This window comes from Eptesicus fuscus, chromosome 6 (genome assembly GCF_027574615.1).
Source record: "Eptesicus fuscus isolate TK198812 chromosome 6, DD_ASM_mEF_20220401, whole genome shotgun sequence".
In the NCBI taxonomy this organism is placed as follows: domain Eukaryota; kingdom Metazoa; phylum Chordata; class Mammalia; order Chiroptera; family Vespertilionidae; genus Eptesicus; species Eptesicus fuscus.
In genome coordinates, this window is record NC_072478.1 from 71,720,108 (window position 1) to 71,737,440 (window position 17,333).

Genomic DNA, 17,333 nt, shown 5'->3' on the forward strand with positions numbered 1-17,333 from the left:
ATTTTCTTAGTTTGAATCCTCCAGGTTTGGGCCTTATAATTTGTTTACATTTCTCCAGTCTTACTGACCCAGTCTACTACCAAGATTGAAAATAGTTCATGGTGTTCACTTGTAGACAGGAGACCGGTAGGAGAGCTGAGGAGGGGACCACCGCGCAGGCCCACAGTTCCTAACTCAACAGGTGGGGAACAGGGGGGGTTTATGTTCTTTGGGGGCTAAGCCCCACTTCCCACCATCTCTCCCGGCCTTTCAGGGTTGTCTTTTCAACCCTCCTGAGATTTTCTTAGGAGAGACACCCAGTGGCAATGGTGCTTCTGTGGAGAGGTGGTGAAGGATGCAGGTGGGGGGATTGGGGAGTCAGTAAGGCTGGGAGGAGGTGCTGGGATGGGGCCCTTGGATTCCTGAGCCGTGAGCGGGACCGGGAGCCAAGAGAGAACCCCGAAAAGGACCGAAAAACTCGGAGAGGAGCTCCGATGGACAGGGCGGCTAATGGGGAAGGGTCACTCCGGGACGTCGCAAGCCACGGGCCGGGGTAGGCCAGCCAGGGCTCGGGGACCCGAGCTCCGCCGATGAGGTCAGCGGAGCCGACGCGCCGGGAGGAGGCCGTGGAGCCCCCGGACGCGGGTGCCGGGAGGCTGGCGGAGGGGCGGGACGGGACTGGAAAAGGGACGGGAGCGAGGGCCACGGGAGGAGGGACGAGGGGGCGTCGGCGCTGGCAGCCGGAGGCGGCCCGACTGGGATCGTTTCCTTCCGGAGGGGAGGCCGCCTCTGGACCCAGGCGCGGACAGGGGGCGTCGGCGGGCGGAGGACGGGGGAACACCACGGCCCCGCTACCGCCCCTAGCTGGCGGCCGTGGTGTCTGAGGCTCCTCCTCCGGCCAGTCCCGAGCCCGGCAGCAGCGGGCGCGGGAGGGAGGCGGGAGCGAGGGCGGGGGCTCGGGAAGGAGAGAGGAGGGAGGGACCAGGCGCGCCAGTGACAGGGTGGCAGCCGAGGAGCGGACGCGTTGCCGCCGCCGGCGTTCCGCCTCCTCCTCCTCCTCCGGCAGCTCCTCTGGCTGCCGCCGCCGGGAGAAGTTTCACTCCCGACTGTCGCTCGGAAGCCCTCGACCCAGAGCCGCCCGGGGAGCGCGGCCGGCGGCTGCAACCCGCGGCGGGCTGGGCGTCCGGAGCGCTCGGAACCCCAGCCGGCGTCAGCGCCCGGTCGGCGGGCAGCGGCCGGGGCTGGGGGCGCGGAGGCGCCGGAGGGGCGGGTGGGAGCCGCGGACCCGCGCCGCGCCGCGCCGCAGCCGCTCCGCTAGCGTCGGCGCCGGGCAGCCGCGATGGCCGTGCGCTCCCGCCGCCCGTGGATGAGCGTGGCGCTGGGTTTGGTGCTGGGCTTCACCGCCGCGTCCTGGCTCATCGCCCCCAGAGTGGCCGAGCTGAGCGAGAGGAAGAGACGCGGCTCCAGCCTCTGCTCCTACTACGGCCGCTCGGCCGCTGGCCCCGGCGCGCGGCAGCCGCTCCCCCAACCTCAGCCCCGGCCGCGGCCGGAGCAGCCCCCGCCCCCCGCGCGCCAGGAGCGCCAGGGGCCGCAGCTGCTCGAGCCGGCGGCTGGGGTGACCCGTTTTCGGAGCAGCCCCTGGCAGCAGCCACCTCCGCTGCAGCAGCGGCGGCGAGGACGCGAGCCCGAAGGTGCGACGGGGCTCCCCGGCGGCCCCGTAGCGGAGGGGGAGCCCGAGGAGGAGGACGGGGGCGCGGCTGGGCGGCGGAGGGGCGGCCGGCCGAAGAGTAGCCACAACGGCAGCGGGGACGGGGGCGCCGCCGCCCCGAGCTCCCGACCCCGAGATTTCCTGTACGTGGGGGTGATGACCGCGCAGAAGTACCTGGGCAGCCGCGCGCTGGCGGCGCAGCGGACCTGGGCGCGCTTCATCCCCGGCCGCGTGGAGTTCTTTTCCAGCCAGCAGCCCCCCGACGCCGGGCTCGGCCTGCCCCCGCCACCCCTGCCTGTCATCCAGCTGCCTGGGGTGGACGACTCCTATCCTCCCCAGAAAAAGTCCTTCATGATGATCAAGTACATGCACGACCACTACCTGGACAAGTATGAGTGGTTCATGCGCGCCGACGACGACGTCTACATCAAAGGTGACCTCCCGGCGCCGGCTGCCCCGCCTGCCCACCCCCTTTCTTTGCACCTCACCCCGAACCCCTGCCCAGCACCTCTCTGCGCTGCCAGCACGCGCCCCGGGCTCCTGCAGCCCCCAGCCCGCCGTCCCCACCCCTCGCCTCCGCCTCCCATCCCTAGTCCGCCCTTCTCCCCCTCCTGCGGTTTGGGTCCTCCGCGCACCTACCCGGCTTTGTCCGCCTTCCTCCTCACTTCTTGCTTTTCCGCCCCCTCCCAGCGCTGAGCCCTCCTCCTCACAGTGTGGGAGAGGTGAGGACCCGGACCTTAGGGTTCAACCAGAGGCTCTTCCCACTCCGCCTGGCTCCGAGAGCCCAGCCCGGGGTGGTGGCCGGTTCCCAAACCAGCCCAGAGGGGCGTGTCCTCGGCGGAGAAAGGGAAGACTGCGGGCGCCGGCGGGAGAGCCAGTCTGGAGAGCGCGGTTCTTGCTTTGTTCCCCTACCTTTTCGTTTTCACTGGATCTAGCGCAATTTCGGAACGGGGGAGGGGGAGGGATCGTCTTCCCTGGCTCGGACCCTCCTCTGTGCGTTTCCTTCCCTCTCACAAGACCCGCCCGCGCGGGGAGTCCCTGAGCATCTCCAGCGCCCCGCGCGCCTGCCGGCCGCTACCGCGCGGCACCCAGCCGTCCCCGGTCCACCCCACCCGCCCCGCCACGCCTCGGCAAAACCCCCGGGCGACGAGTGTGTTGTCAGATTTGGAGCGGGGAGGGAGGGTCTAGCATCCGAGAATCTTCCAGACCCTGGGAGCTCCAGGCTGCGCTAGCGCACACCAGTGTGGATCCTGTCCAGACCATCTTGGCCGCTGCGATAAGCAGAGGCTGGAAGTCCCCCAAACCACGCGCGGCCACAGCCTGAGAAAACTTTGTCAGCTTTTTGAAGGAGGCGCGGCCCTTCACCCCGAGTGTGGGTGGCTCTGGCCAGAGATTTCTAAACTCAGCAGAGAGAAGTTCCTGAGGGCTGGAGCAAATCTCTCCAGTCCCGCCTATTGCGGGGATGGAGAGGGATGGAGGGGAAGGAGAAGAGGGTGTGGAACGGAGGTCTCCCGGTGCGTTCCACGTTCCCCAGCTTCCGGGACAAAGCGGGGCAGCCCTTCCTCCGTTTGGGCCTCTCTCCTCGTAGCCTCATTGCTCCCCCCTGGCCCAGGAAGCAGCACCTTTCCCAGGGCTCAAGGAAAAACAAGCCTTTCTCTTAGGCTTTGAAAGATTGTCCTTCGGAACGTTGAAATGCCTCAGTCTTTCCATTTCTATTAAGAATGAGATGCATTTTGTGTTAGGAACCCAATAATAGCTGAAGCTCATTGCGATGCAAGGGGCGTGGCATGGGATCAAGGTAATGACTGCAAATGCTGTGCTCATCAAAAATGTCAGTAAAGGTGCTGACTGGGAATATGAGAAGGTGACTGCTTATTCCAGTTCACCGTTTTGTAGGCTAATAAATGCCTTTGAAGTGTTAATTTTAAATTGTTTTTCCTGATGACTCAACAAGCTGTAGGAAAACCAGTTTTATTCTTTAATTTAAATATGTGTTATTTTCTAAAAGGGAACTTTCCAAAGTTCCAAAGTTAAATTTCAAGAAAAGTTAAGGACAAAACACTAAACTGAATCAATTGTCAGAAAAAAAATATTACTGGATATGAACACTGTCAGTCAGTGTTAAATATCGATATTTAATACTTCTGGGAATTTTATCATTACTTCCAATATGCTAAGAAACCTCTTTATTCTCCTTATCCTTAATTATTTCACCTTTAAAAATCTGATGATTGTTTCCCCCTGGCCGGGTAGCTCAGCTGGTTAGAGCGTCCTCCCCAAACGCTAAGGTTGCGGGTTTGATTCCCAGTCGGGGTACATTAAAGACTCAACCAATGAGTGCATAAATAAGTGGAACAACAAACCAATGTTTCTCTCTCTCTCTTTTTCTAAAAAAAAAACAATAAATAAAAATTTAAAAAAATCTGATGATGGTTAGACTTATTAAAGTTTTTTAGTGACTTTGATTAGAAGATTGATTCTTTAAATTAGTTCTGAAAAAATAATAGAGTATTCAGAGAGGTTTTTCTTCTTTTCATTTCTTTAAGACTTGTGGGGAGTTTACACCCAATATTGGAAGTTCTGCCCCTTACTTTGTACATGTAGATGATTATGAAATTAGGAAAAGAATGATTGTTGCCTTTCTCTTTGTAGGTGACAAGTTAGAAGAGTTCCTTAGGTCACTGAATAGCAGCAAGCCCCTCTACCTGGGCCAGACTGGCCTGGGGAATATTGAAGAACTCGGAAAGCTGGGCCTGGAGCCTGGGGAGAACTTCTGTATGGGAGGCCCTGGCATGATCTTCAGCCGAGAGGTCCTCAGGAGGATGGTGCCGCACATTGGTGAGTGCCTCAGAGAAATGTACACGACTCACGAAGATGTGGAAGTAGGAAGATGTGTTCGACGGTTTGGTGGGACTCAGTGTGTCTGGTCTTATGAGGTAAGACTTGAGCTGTTTTGCAAACGTTCACATATGGCAGGTACATGCCACTTTACAGTCTGGGAAGTGATTCTGTTTGTTCTGTCTGTATCTTTGCATTTGCTTGAAAATGATAGCAGCAGCTGGTGATGGAAACAGGGAGATTGTGGGACATACCTTTCTTATTAGAGCTAGGCCTATCTGAGGTTTGCTCATTGCGTGACCACCTTATCCTTAACTTTAATCGACAGCCTAGAAATATGGTCTGAAGATGCTCTCCCCTTTTATTTGCTTTATTGGTGTTTATATACATGCATATCCATTTCCTGTCTCTAACAAGAGGACTAATTCTCTTGGGCTGTAGCTTTTAGCACCAGGTACTTTGTTGTTGTTGTTGTTTTGGCTAGGTATGTAATTTCATCTGTTTTTTTTCAAACAGTTAAAATCTGAAGTTTCTATGAAGATTTTCATGTGGAAATTTAACATGTATTTCTTTCAAAGTTTAGGAAAAGTTAATTCATAATATATCAGTTATGATAGATTTATTCACAAACTTTTATTTATTTTTTAATATAAATTCTTTATTGTTCCAAGTATTACATATGTCTCCTTTTCCCCCATTGACTTCTCCCTGGCTGCTTCCACCCCCCAGCACATGCTCTCGCCTCCCTAGTGTCTGTGTCCATTGGTTATGCTTATATACATGCATACAAGTCCTTTGGTTGGTCACATTCCCCCTCCTCTCCCCACTCCCCCCGTCCCCCCCCCCCGCCCTCCCCCGCACACACCCTCCTTTGAGGTTTGATGGTCTGATCCATGCTTCTATGTCTCTGGATCTACTTTTGCTCATCAGTTTATGTTATTCATTATATTCCACAAGTGAGTGAGATCATGTGATATTTATCTTTCTCCAACTGGCTTATTTCGCTTTGCATAATGCTCTCCAGGTCCATCCATGCTGTTGCAAATGGTAAGAGTTCCATTGAGTAGATGTACCACCATTTTTTAATCCACTCATCTGCTGATGGGCACTTAGGCTATTTCCAAATCTTAGCTATTGTAAATTGTGTTGCTATGAACATAGGGGTGCATATATTCTTTCTGATTGGTGTTTCTGATTTCTTGGTATATATTCCTAGAAGTGGGATTACTGGGTCAAATGGGAGTTCCATTTTTAATTTTTTGAGAAAACCCCATACTGTTCTCCACAGTGGCTGCACCAGTCTGCATTCCCACCAGCAGTGCAAGAGGGTTCCTTTTTCTCCACATCCTCGCCAGCACTTGTCATTTGTTGATTTGTTGATGATAGCCATTCCGACAGGTGTGTGATGGTACCTCATTGTTGTTTTGATTTTCATCTCTCGGATGATTATGTTTGAGCATGTTTTCATATGCCTTGTGGCCTTCTGTATGTCCACTTTCGAAAAGTGTCTATTTAGGTCCTTTGCCCATTTTTTGATTGAATTATTTATCTTCCTTTTGTTAAATTGTCTGAGTTCTCTATAAATTTTGGAGATTAACTCCTTATCTGATGTAACATTGGCAAATATGTTCTCCTATGCAGTGGGCTCTCTCATTGTTTTTTTGATGGTTTCTTTTGCTGTGCACAAAATTTTAAAGTAAATGAATTATCTAGAAAAACAGAAGTAGTTCTGTTTTTAGAAGATGTTAAGTAATTACTTGATATTTTGATTGGTTCCCTACAGGTTGTTTATATCTGTCCTTATTTTGTTTTCTGAACAGCAACTATTATTAAAATAATCTGAGCTGTGAATTGTTGTTTAATTGCAGTGATTTTTTTTTTATAAAATACTCTGAAGTTTTTTTCCATCAGAAATTGGTTTTTAAGTTAAATACAATTTTTACAAAAGATAGTTTTCCTGAAAGATAATCCTAGTACAAATCGATTTAACACTTAGTGTATTGAGGTTTTCATTATAGTTTGGCTTTCAAGTAGTTGGTGTTTAACTTATTTTAACTACCCAGTGCATACCTTTGTAAATGATAATGTAACTCATTTACTTTTCAAATTTTCATGTCTCTTAGTATAGAAAAATCATTTTATGAAAATATATGTATTACCTGTAACGTCATTATACCTCAAGATTGCACAGTCTCATTCATTTTTCTTTTAGAAGTTGAATCCCACTTTCGTAAAATTTGCTTTTTTTCTGTTTTGTGGTATTTACACTGTGGAGAAATAGTTCTTATATTTATTACAGAAAGTAAACATTATTTGATAAGTAGTTATTTGGAATATATACTATGCAAACTTAAAATTATTACATACTTCATTTGTTTTGGTAAGAAAAACAGTATTTTTCTTTTACAAAACTGTCTTACAACTGACTTTTAGAATAAAATTTATGCAAGCACATTACAGTTTAAAAATAAGTAAAATATAAATTCAATGAAAAAGTGTCTTTTTCCCCGGAATATAAATCTAACTAAAAGGCAAAGAAAAAAATGCTCAACATAGAAAACACTTAGTGGATTTTGTCGACTTGTGGATATTATTTTGCAGACTCACTGAGAATGATCAGTAAAAGAAATCATTCATATTTAAAATGAAGATGGAAAATTCTTGTTTTATTTGACACTTTGTTGTCCTAACATCACACATAAAGTTTTAACAAACGATTTTGCAGTGATTTGTTTTATAAAACACTCTGAGGTTTTGTTTGTGTCTCTCCCTTCAAGTTTTCATTGATTCTGTTATGAAGGTACAACCCTTACATACCAGTCTACCCATTCATGTTCCAAGGGAGTAAAATACGCTCAAGTGACCTACATGCTTAAGAATTTATTTAATGATTTGTTTATAACATGGACATTTGTTTTGGTTAAAGTGAAAGGGAGTTATCATAGATGTGTGTCCTCTCTGTTAGAGTGGTGGAAACTGAGATCCTTTCATTAACTGATATAAAGGAAGAGACAAACAAAAGAGATTCCAGGTCTTACAGAATGTAACTTTATGATTGCTATATTTTTATTAACTTTTCACAATACATTTTGAATTTTAGTCTGATACTTGTCAATCACTGAGTTCAGGATCTGTATGAAAAAAAAAAAGTCACTTTTACATTTTTCCTAGCAATAGAAAATATTATTTTCTGAAGGAATACTGTTTCAGAATGTTGACTTTATGTTTTGCTAAGCAATTATATAAAATTTATTTTGTTTTGGAATTTCACTATTTAAAGAAGCAACTTAAACAATATTTATTTTAGAGGCATCATTGATTTAATCTTTATACAGAGTCTCAATGTATTCATTAAAAGAATGATGGAAAATTTCATTACCAAAGAATATTATATTTATGAAACACCTGAGTAGGTCAGTTGGGGCATAGCCACATTAAGGCTTTCCCATTGGGATTTCAGGTTAGTTGAAATGATGCCCATCTTTTCTAGTGTTCATATTATGTGGAAAAACTGATCTATTCCATTATGGGTTGGCATCCTGAGTAAAGGTGAGATTTCACATCTGGTAATAGAATAAGTTACGAAATTGATCAGTAATTTTGTTTCCATATTTTTTTAAAAGAACCATCTGTGACAGAACTTTCTTAAAATTTTGAATTTCTTTTGTCTATATCTTCCATGGATTTCAGAATTTTGTGACTTTTCTTCTGAATAAAGTTCTTGCAGCGGTAACAGCACTGTTAGGGACACATGTTCAAGATTTTTGAATTTGAGTAGATGAAACATTCATGATGGAGTTATATCTTTTGAAAGATGATGAACAGGCTTTCAGATCTTACAGGAAAGAATTGGACAAAAGTATTACAATACATAGGTCATGTAGCTTTTCTTGAATATAAATTATATTTTTTATAAACGTAGGAATCTTCTAGTATTCTTTTTTACTGTTCGTTCAGTTGAAGTCTGCTTTATCTGTGTCATGTATACAATTAAGAGAGAGAGAGAGAGAAACGCAGAGAAGAAAATATAAACTTGAATTTGGGTTGGAGTCATCACTTTACTACTTACTAGTTTCATTGTCTTTTGTAAGTTACTTCTCTGAGCCTTGGTTTAATTGAACTGAAAGTGGAAATTATAACTGTGTTAACCTCATTGATTTTGGAGATTAAGTGAAATGGTAAAATAAATGATCCCATGTGAAGCCCTTAATATAGTGTCTGGCACATAGTAAATTGTCAGATGTTAGCTATTATTATTACAATGCTGAATTAATATATAACAGGGATTAATCAATTAATCCCTGTTATATATAATATAGTAAGTACATGTACTTACTATATTATATATAACAGGGATTAATTGATTCCTCTGTATCAAAAGAGTTAGACAATACTTTTTTTAGTTAAAAATTCAAGTTTAAGGTTTTTTGGCAAAAAAAAAAAAAAGAGAAACCATTATGTTTCAGTATTTTATTTTTATTTTTTAAGTATATTTTATTGATTTCAGAGAGGAAGGAAAAGGAAGAGATAGAATCATCAATGATGAGAGGGAATCATTGATCGGCTGCCTCCTGCATGCCCCCTGCTGGGAATGGAGCCCACAACCTGGGCATGTGCCCTTGACCAGAATCGAACCTGGGACCCTTGAGTCCAAAGGCCGACACTCTATCCACTGAGCGAAACCATCCAGGGCTGTTTCAGTATTTAAGAAGTACGAGGAATCCATTATAAAACATGGAAGAGTGTTTAAAACATGCATTACAAATATTTGCTTCAGCCTTTGAACATCATATTTAATAACTGATCTTAAGAAGATAGGGGGGAAGCCTGGCTGGGGTGGCTCAGTTGGTTAGTTGGTTGGAGTGTTGTTCCTACACCGAAATGTCGCTGGTTCAGTTCCCCTCTGGGCAAAAGCCCAGCTTGCCAGTTTGGTCCCCCATCCAGGTGCATGCAGGGGCAGTCCATGGATGTTTCTCTCTCTCTCCCCTTCCTCTTTCTCTAAAATTAATAAAAACATATTTTAAAAAAAAAGAAGACAGTGTGGGAAATATTATTTAATAAGTGATTACTTAATATACATAATTAAAGAATATCAAACAGATCAGACTCTATCTACAATAAAAAATTATTACTGTGTAGATTTCTAGATTAGTTTCCAGAACAATAGCCCATTTTCTGAGTTTCTCTAGAATTTTCTGAAGAAAAGGAAGTCAGTAGTATCCCATTTTGCAGTCAACTCGCAGGAACCTGTCTCTCAAGGCAGCTGGAAGCGCCTCTCCAAGTTCCTTGGTTTTCTCAGGAAATGATGTATAGCTTTAGTTCTCACAATAAGGCCCTGGTGGTGGTCTGGGAAAAAATTGTCTTTCCTGCTAGCCTCTTCCTCTGTTTCCTTCTCCATCAACTCCAACCACTTCTTTTCCCTTTGTCCTTAATGATAAAAAATAATAATAAGTTATAAATGCATGTTGATATGCACTGCTTTTCATCAGGTTCTCAGTAAAGTAATGTGCTCATGGCAGGCCAACCCTGATACTCCAAGAGCGCCCAGGATGTGCACCCAGATCACACTTAGGGCCCAGGAATGGCTAGACCTCTTCCGAATAAGGAGGCCTTTGGCTGCTGGTCATCCTCAGACTCACTGCTTCTTTGTGAGCCTGAGGCCATTGGAGTCAGAATTGAGGTTCTCCCTTCCCCACCTGGAGGTGGAAACACCTAGTTTTCAAGGACATGTGACAGATGTTAATACCAACAGATGTAATGGGTCGCTGTTATGCTCATTTATACCTCAAGATGTATCCGTAAAAATTACTAAATGTTTGTGAAAATTTATTCTATTCTATTCAGTCTGTGAGTGTTAGAATTTATTGGCATCCACTGCTGGTTCAGTTCACATTTTGGTTGAGCTCAATCTTGGCTACTGTTTTTCTAGTTATCTGAGCTGCCATCTGGCAGCTTGGGAGGCTGCATATGGCTCTTAAACGCTGTTTGGCAGAGACATGGAGTGGTTTAGGGTTTTTGTTTTTGTGTTTTGATGACTTTAGCAGTCTTCAGTCCCCTTCATGTCCTATTGTTGTCCACAGGGTTCTCCTCCCAGGTTTGTTTTAACTCCTTGCATGTTGAATTTTCCTTGTGCGTTTATTTTAAGTGGTTCAGGTAGGCATAAGAATCTTGATATTTTGAACCAGATAATCCACATATTGCAAATTTTATTAAAATATTCTCTAGAAAATGAAGTGATTTTTCCAGGGAGAATGAGATGTGTATTTAAATAATTTAGGGAAGGAATAATTTTTTCAAACTTGACTGTTAGAATCAATAATGTCATACAATATAGTTATATGTACTTTCTTTTTATAGGTATGTTTTTACTAAATACCTAGAACGTCCCCACTGTTAAAAAATTATTTATATAACTCATTTTCAGCTGGCGTCTTAGCAGAATTGGATATTCTGTTTTGTTTTTTGTTGTTGTTTTGTTTTGGTAGAATCTGTTATATTCAAGCATTAAAATAATTTTAATTTTAAGGATTTGTTTCCCTGTTAGGGAGTTTTGTATTTCATCTATCTAAGAGTCATATTTAGAATAGTTTGAATTTATCTTTTTAATGTTTACAGTTAAATGGAGCCACAAAGTATATATCTTTATTTCACCTAATTAAATGCTGTTTCAAAGAAAACTTAGCTTTGTATTCACAAAAAAATATTTCTCTACGGGTTGAAGAAACCATTTCTTATGACTAAATAGTTTTTAATTCTATTTCTTAAAGAATTAAATTCAGAATGTCTTATGTCTTACCCCTAAAGGCTATAAACACCCTAGAAAATTCCATTATTTCACAAAAGGGTATGTTCTGGAAGTGTTTCCCTGGGCTTGTAATACCAGAGATTTACACCATAAAAAAATTAACTATATCTAAGTTCTTCATAACATTACCATTAAGGTTAAATATGCATGCCATTCTTATAGGGCTATTGCATATCCTGTGGCTTCTTCCTATTATGGGCTTTCATCTTATGTAATGCTGATTTTATTGTATCATGAACATGTTATATGCCCAAGAGGTATATTAATATCTGCGGGAAAGTATAGCTCTGGAATTTTTATTTAAAATTTAGTCTTTCAAAAATCTTTTCTTAGTTCTGATTCAGTAGTATTTAGTTTTTAACTTTACTAAAGGCAGTAAGCTTCTCACACCTTCTTTCCCACCCCCATTCAACTTGTCAGATGAAATCATCATGCATTGATTTTATGAAATTTCTTTTCTGCCACACTGTTTCCTTCATTGTACAAAATAAAATTGTATTTCCAGTTGAAGAAGAAGCATAGTATGGTTTTTCCATATTTTGTAGTCTTAGTTAGTTCATTTTCATTGTTCATCGATGCTTTATCCCCTGGATCGTGACAATGTATGCTTTCCAAGGTGATTTCCAACAGTTGTGAAACACGTTAGGTTTGGACAATGATTTTATGCAATTTGAAATAAACTCCATGATAACATAAATATTCATATTAATTTAAAAACCTTGGATACTCTTTCTCTTGAGCATAAGGATTCTAATTTTCTAAAAAGAAATCCAAATCAATTTTCTACTTCCACTTTCTTTGTCTTGGTCTCTAAAAAGCTGTTTTTTTTTAAAAAGTTTTTTTAAAACTGATTTTTAGAGAGAGAGGAAGGGAGAGGGAGAGAGAAACATCGATGTGAGAGTGTAACATTGATCGACTGTCTGCTGCAAGCCCCCCACCCTAGGTTATGGAGCCCACAGCCGGGTATGTGCCATGACCTGGAATTGAACCAGCAATCCCTCACTCAGTGCATGACACAATGCCCAACCAACTGAGCCACACTGCCACACCGGCCAGGGCCAAAAAGCTGTTTTGAGAAACATTTATTTCAGTAAGTCTCTTTTCTACATAGTGAATTAGTGCTTAACATACAAAGAAATCTATTCTGTCATATAACTATACTACATTTTACCTTGATTACAGCATGTCATTTCTTTTGTACAAAGATATAACTTTCAATGAGGTATTTGAGCTCAACATAAACTTCATGGAAATAAAAAATTAGTCTTAAATCATTATTTGAAAAATTAGTGTCTCAAGTCATTATTTGATTTTTTATTAGGTTATTAAAGAAAACCTAAGTAAACTTTAATATTGAGGGGTTGCAGTTTCTCAGAATTCTAATGATCTCTTCATTTACTCTCTATTAAACAATACTCTAGTGTCTATTAAACAATACTCTAGTTAAGGCTTCACCGAATATAAATCAGTTTGCGTCATGCCATAACACTTAATGTTACCCCTTCTCACAAAGGTATTGGATACTTATAGTATAATAAGTATGTTACAAGTTTCTAAATTAACTGAATCAAAATAATTTTTGAAAAAGTTCAGCAGGTACTGTTTGGAAATGAATGAATGAAGTGATGTCTTAATATTTTGAGACTGTGAAATCTTTACTTACCATTTATAATTTTGAAAGTCATGTCCCTCATTCTTCACAGTCAGTGGTATCTGAACTTTTCATTATCCCTTTCAGTTTCATTTATTTTTATTGTAGAGTTATTTATTCATAGAATACTAGTACCTCAAAAAGAGATGTTTAAAGAAATATACATATTAATAAAAATAATGTGCAATAAAATAAAATTAAAATGTGGCGAAATAAGGGGAAAACATAGAAAAATAAGAAAAAAAATTGTAAAAGACATGTTGGGCATCAGTTTTCCTTACATGAAAGAGACCCCGAGCTCACCATGACACTGAAATCTGAGAGGAATTTTTGCCATAGAGTAGACAGCGCTGAGGATCCCATCCTTAGCAGCACTTCTATGTAAGTGGCATAGGATGGTTCTCCTGGGTGTTTCTGAGATATCCCCTCAATGTAGGCCAGGACTGTCTCACAGAGGGCAGTTGTGCAGGAGGAATTCTACTTGGAGACAATGCAGTTATGGTCCTTACTCGTTTTATTTTGAAATTTAGAGTGCTCTTCAGAGAGCCGTCAGGGATGTTCTCACTCAAATGTTGTATATTAGGTTGGTCAACAGGAAGGTTGAGTTATGCCTGTTTTCTGGTGAGAACCCAGAGTGCAGCTGTGGTGTCATTGGCTAAGGGGAGGTGTAGGGTTGTGCTTTCCTAATCAAGAGGAAGGCAGAGACACCAGCTACAAATGGAGGAATCAAACCAGATAAAGGGACAGACGGCCACCCCACCTGAGGAGCAGTCAGGCCCAAGAGATTGCCTAACGACTTGGCCTTGGGTTGGCAATGTGGCCGCCTAGCTATTGCATTGAGCTGATTATTAGAAATGTTAGTTTTCATAAACTTAATAATTATATGACTATCTTATGTAGTCTGTAAAAAATTACATATTTATTAAATTTATCATATATATTTAATTTTAAGGTAAAATTTGCATGCATACGTTAAAATATTGAAAGACCAACATTTTGATGAAAAATAATATATTTTAGTCAGCTAATGTTCTATTGCACAGAATTACATTTTCTATGAAATAAGGACATGTAACATAACATGATAAATATCTTGAAATACAACAAACAGTGTTAAAAAATTTAAAATAGTGTACCTTAGAATTCAGTCATCTTACATCTTCTGATTTCATTTGCTCAAATATATTTACCCAGCACTTTCTCTGAGCAGTGAAGGCACACTCGTTCCTTGTCCTCATGGAGCTCACAGGGAGGAGGAGTCAGGCTTCGAATCAATCTCTTGCCTTCATGTCTGATGGAGAATTGGATTTCTTGTCTTCATCATCTTTAACTCTTTTTCATTCTAAGTCATGAAAACTCTAGTTGGGTCCAGTAGTGTTACCTGTCTCGGACCTAAAATCAAGTGATTCTTATTTCACTTTTCTTAAATGAGCATCTTTCTCTTTGCATTACTGTCTTCTGAAGAGGAAAAATAATAAAGACATGTTTAGTAACCCAATTGCATATTAGTATATTTTGTGCCTGTTATATAGCACAGAGCACTAGGATTTTGTTTTTTAATTAAGTCTGGAGCTAGACAACTACCTGGCTTCAAATCCCAGTTGTCATTCACTAATTGTATGGCCTTACATAAGTTATTTTTCTCTGTGCCTTAGTTTTGTCTCTATCAAATGGATATATTAACAGTACTTCACAGAGATTTTGTGAAGATTGAGCGAGTCATGTATACAGCAGCATTCAGAATAATATGTGGCAGTGCTAAGCATTATGCAACTGTTAGCTATTTTTGCAGAATGGCATAAAATTGTGCCAACTCTCCAGAGCCATTGTGAGGAATAAAAAGGTCAATGTATTATAATCTCTTAAAATAATGCTTAACACATAATAATTCCAGTATATCTGTTAACTGTTGTTAATATATTCCAGTTAACGGTGTTCATATTCCCTGTTTCCCCTTACGGGAGAAAAATAACGTTGATTGGAAAGAGTTAATTGCAATTGCTTTTTGAAAGATAGGCTTCACCATAGGGGGGGACGTGCTGATTTATGGTTCTCTACCGTGACTCACAGTGGGATCCCCTGGGAACTTTAAACAGTTCTGACGCTGAAGCCCATCCCTGACCCATTAGACCAGAATCTCTTACAGGTATAGCATGGTATGCATAAAACTCCCCACATTAGTGATTCTAATGTGGCTCTAGGGTCTAGACCACTGTATAGTACATTCTTTTATTAATTTCTGTTTTCAAATATCCAGTCTATTCTTTATTCCTTAAAAATTACTTTTTGTTTTATTTTCCTTTTGGGAAAATCACAGTAAAGTAATAAACACTTCTGCAGTTCTTTCTACATCTGTTCCAAAGAGCTAGTCACTGGATTAAAGACAGTCCTATATAATAAAAGGCTAATATGCAAATTGACCAAACGGCAGAATGACTGTTTGCTATGACGTGCACTAACCACCAGGAGGAACACGCTCAATGCAGGAGCTGGCCCCTGGTGGTCAGTGCGCTCTCACAGGGAGAGCGCTGCTCAGCCAGAAGCTGGGCTCATGGCTGGCGAGCGCAGCAGTGGTGGCGGGAGCCTCTCCTGCCTTTGTGGCAGTGCTAAGGATGTCCCACTGTGGGGAGCGGGCCTAAGCTGTCAGTTCGACATCCCCTGAGGGCTCACAGACTGCGAGAGGGCACAGGCTGGGCTGAGGGACCCTCCTCCCCTCAAGTGCATGAATTTCATGCACCAGGCCTCTAGAGAATAAATATAAAGTCATTACTTACAACTGTAGTGTGCTTTCTTATCGTCTGATGCTCATTTTTGCATAGAGCTCCTTTTTTTAAAAAGAAAAATTAAAAATGGATTTTAAAACATTCTTAGGAAAAGATGTAATGTGTATCCATGCAAGGCTTAAGGTTTTATAGCTGTTTTTATTTATTACATGTGAGTAATATATAGTAATAGAGTTCTTAAAATACAGGCATACTTTGCTCTATTGCTTTTCACTTTATTGTGCTTCACAAATGTTTTTGTTGTTATTGTTGTTGTTTTTTTTTTTTACAAATTGAAAGCAAGGCCCTTCACCAGCAAAAAGATTACAACTCTCTTTATTGTGATACCCACTTCATTGTGGTGGTTTAGAACTGAAACCTCAGCATCTTCCAAGATATGTCTGTATAGGATGAGTGTTTTCATTGACTTGATTGCTTTAACGTTGACTTCTTGAATTGAGGCTAAAAAGGGAAAAAAGAGTGATTTGTTTGATGATTGCAGAAACCATAATTTATTTAATAAGTGGGTAATTGATTTCGATCAGTCATCCTTAACCAGTATTTTCCTGCCTACTGCTATAGCCAACTGCTACAATCCAGGTAAGTACAGGATATATAGGAATGAAATGGAAGAAGATCCCAAGGAGCATAGGAAAATGCAGAGCTTTCTCCAAACTAGAAGTAATGCATAGGGACATGCCAGATGAGTGGGGATACCTGGGAAGGCAAAGACAGGAGAGTAGCATGATAGGGAATTGTGTGTTTGGCTCAAGTATATCTGGAGGCTGGAAAAATGAGGCTCAAAGGCTGTTGGTAAAACTTGACGATGGACCATGTATATCATCTGCACAGGTTTAGAGTGTACCTTGTAAAACAGTGATTCTTGGAATTACTGGGAGTGATGTAATTGGTTTAGATTCAATTATGATGGAGCCCATGAATGGTATGTTAAAAATCTTTCTGGGAGATTCTAACAAATAGCGTGAAAAATGAGTTTCATGGATATTGGGGAGCTTTGAAGAGTTCTTCATAGGTGAGCACCATGATCAGATTACCATGCAGTGTCTGCAGCATGGAAGGATGGATTGGAGGCTCTTGTGCCTAGGGATAGCACACATGACAGTTAGGAGGCTATTGCGCCAGACCAAGTGAGAGATGAGTCTTGAAAGTCAAAGTGGAAGTGGAGGTAAGGAGATGGAATACCTTGGCTATTGTAAATAATGCTGCAGTGAACATAGTGTGCACATATCTCTTGAAATTAGTGTTTTCATTTTCTTTGGACAAATTCCCAAAGGTGGAATTAATTGCTGGGTCATATGGTAATTCTATTTTTAATGTTTTGAGGAACCTTCATAATGGCTGCACTAATCTGTATTCCCACCAGCAGTGCCTGAGAGGGCTCCCTTTTCTTCACATCCTCGCCAACACTATTCTTTGTTGTCTTTTGATAACAGCCATTCTGACAGGTGAGAGGTGATATCTCACTGTCCTTTTGACTTGCATTTCCCTGATGATTAGTGATGTTGAGCATCTTTTCATATGTCTCTTTGCCATCTGTATGTCTTCTTTGGAGAAATGTCTATTTAGGTC

General features: G+C 42.2%; 1 protein-coding gene across 1 annotated transcript in view; it reads left to right on the top strand.

Moving 5' to 3' along the window:
- Positions 1 to 991: 991 nt before the first annotated feature.
- The window catches only part of CHSY3 (chondroitin sulfate synthase 3), a 242,801-nt gene continuing 226,459 nt past the window's right edge, over positions 992 to 17,333 (top strand). The window contains exons 1-2 of the mRNA XM_008146092.3: positions 992 to 2,120; positions 4,340 to 4,623. Of these exons, the coding sequence (XP_008144314.3) occupies positions 1,319 to 2,120; positions 4,340 to 4,623 (1,086 nt within the window). The 5' untranslated portion in view covers positions 992 to 1,318. The remainder of the gene's footprint in view (positions 2,121 to 4,339; positions 4,624 to 17,333) is intronic.